Consider the following 715-nt stretch of genomic DNA (forward strand, 5'->3'; position numbering starts at 1 on the left):
CGCAACAATGTTCCGGCAACAAACCAAAACGCATTCGACATGTTCATTTGATTAACAAGTTTCGGCTTGTTCTGCACTCTCCAGGGATAGGGGTTAATCCATTCGTAGGGCGTAAACCTGGCCAGAGCATAGATGGTAAAGCCGGCCATAAAAAGTGCCCCTACTGTCGAAAGCCATATTTTCAAGCCCAAAGGGTTCAAAAACGTGAAGAATGCCGACTCTTTATCTGTTGGCACCTAAATAAGCAAAAAACATCTGTCCTGAGAGAAAAGTAGTCTGAGCATATTTTACGTTAAACTGCCCAGAATATTCTTAATATCTACTGAAATAAAAAATGCGATCAACGCAATCACGTTCGCGCACCGTTTGATGACATGTAAAGACGCAGATTTATGGGACTTTATGTATGCATAAATCCCTTTATTTTTCTTGCTTAACGAGTCGGCATAATGAGAATATTCAGTTGCTGTCGTAGACAACGAAACAAGCGGTGGAACATACTTTTTAAGGAAATGCAGACTTTAAAACGCCCATAACGAGCAAGAAATGTAATTATCAGCTATTACTGATCAAAATCTTCAGTTCTCTTTAAAGTGATAATATTACGCAACCTTAATAATTTATTATAATTTTATTAATAAAATTCTCATTCTCAATCTCAATCTTACATATACTGTATTATCCTACTATTGTTACACAATTTATTAACATACTC

At 36.5% G+C, this 715-nt stretch overlaps 1 protein-coding gene across 1 annotated transcript in view; it reads right to left on the reverse strand.

Annotated features, from left to right (window-relative positions):
• LOC109539362 (glutamate receptor ionotropic, kainate 1) overlaps positions 1-715 on the reverse strand; it is a gene marked incomplete at its 3' end in the record, with an annotated part of 30,421 nt that overhangs the window by 2,890 nt on the left and 26,816 nt on the right. The window contains 1 exon segment of the mRNA XM_048669801.1: positions 173-236. Coding sequence (XP_048525758.1) covers positions 173-236 — 64 coding nt within the window.

Source organism: Dendroctonus ponderosae, unplaced genomic scaffold (genome assembly GCF_020466585.1).
Source record: "Dendroctonus ponderosae isolate FM_Combo_2020 unplaced genomic scaffold, Dpon_F_20191213v2 Dpon_F_20191213_9, whole genome shotgun sequence".
Taxonomy (NCBI): domain Eukaryota; kingdom Metazoa; phylum Arthropoda; class Insecta; order Coleoptera; family Curculionidae; genus Dendroctonus; species Dendroctonus ponderosae.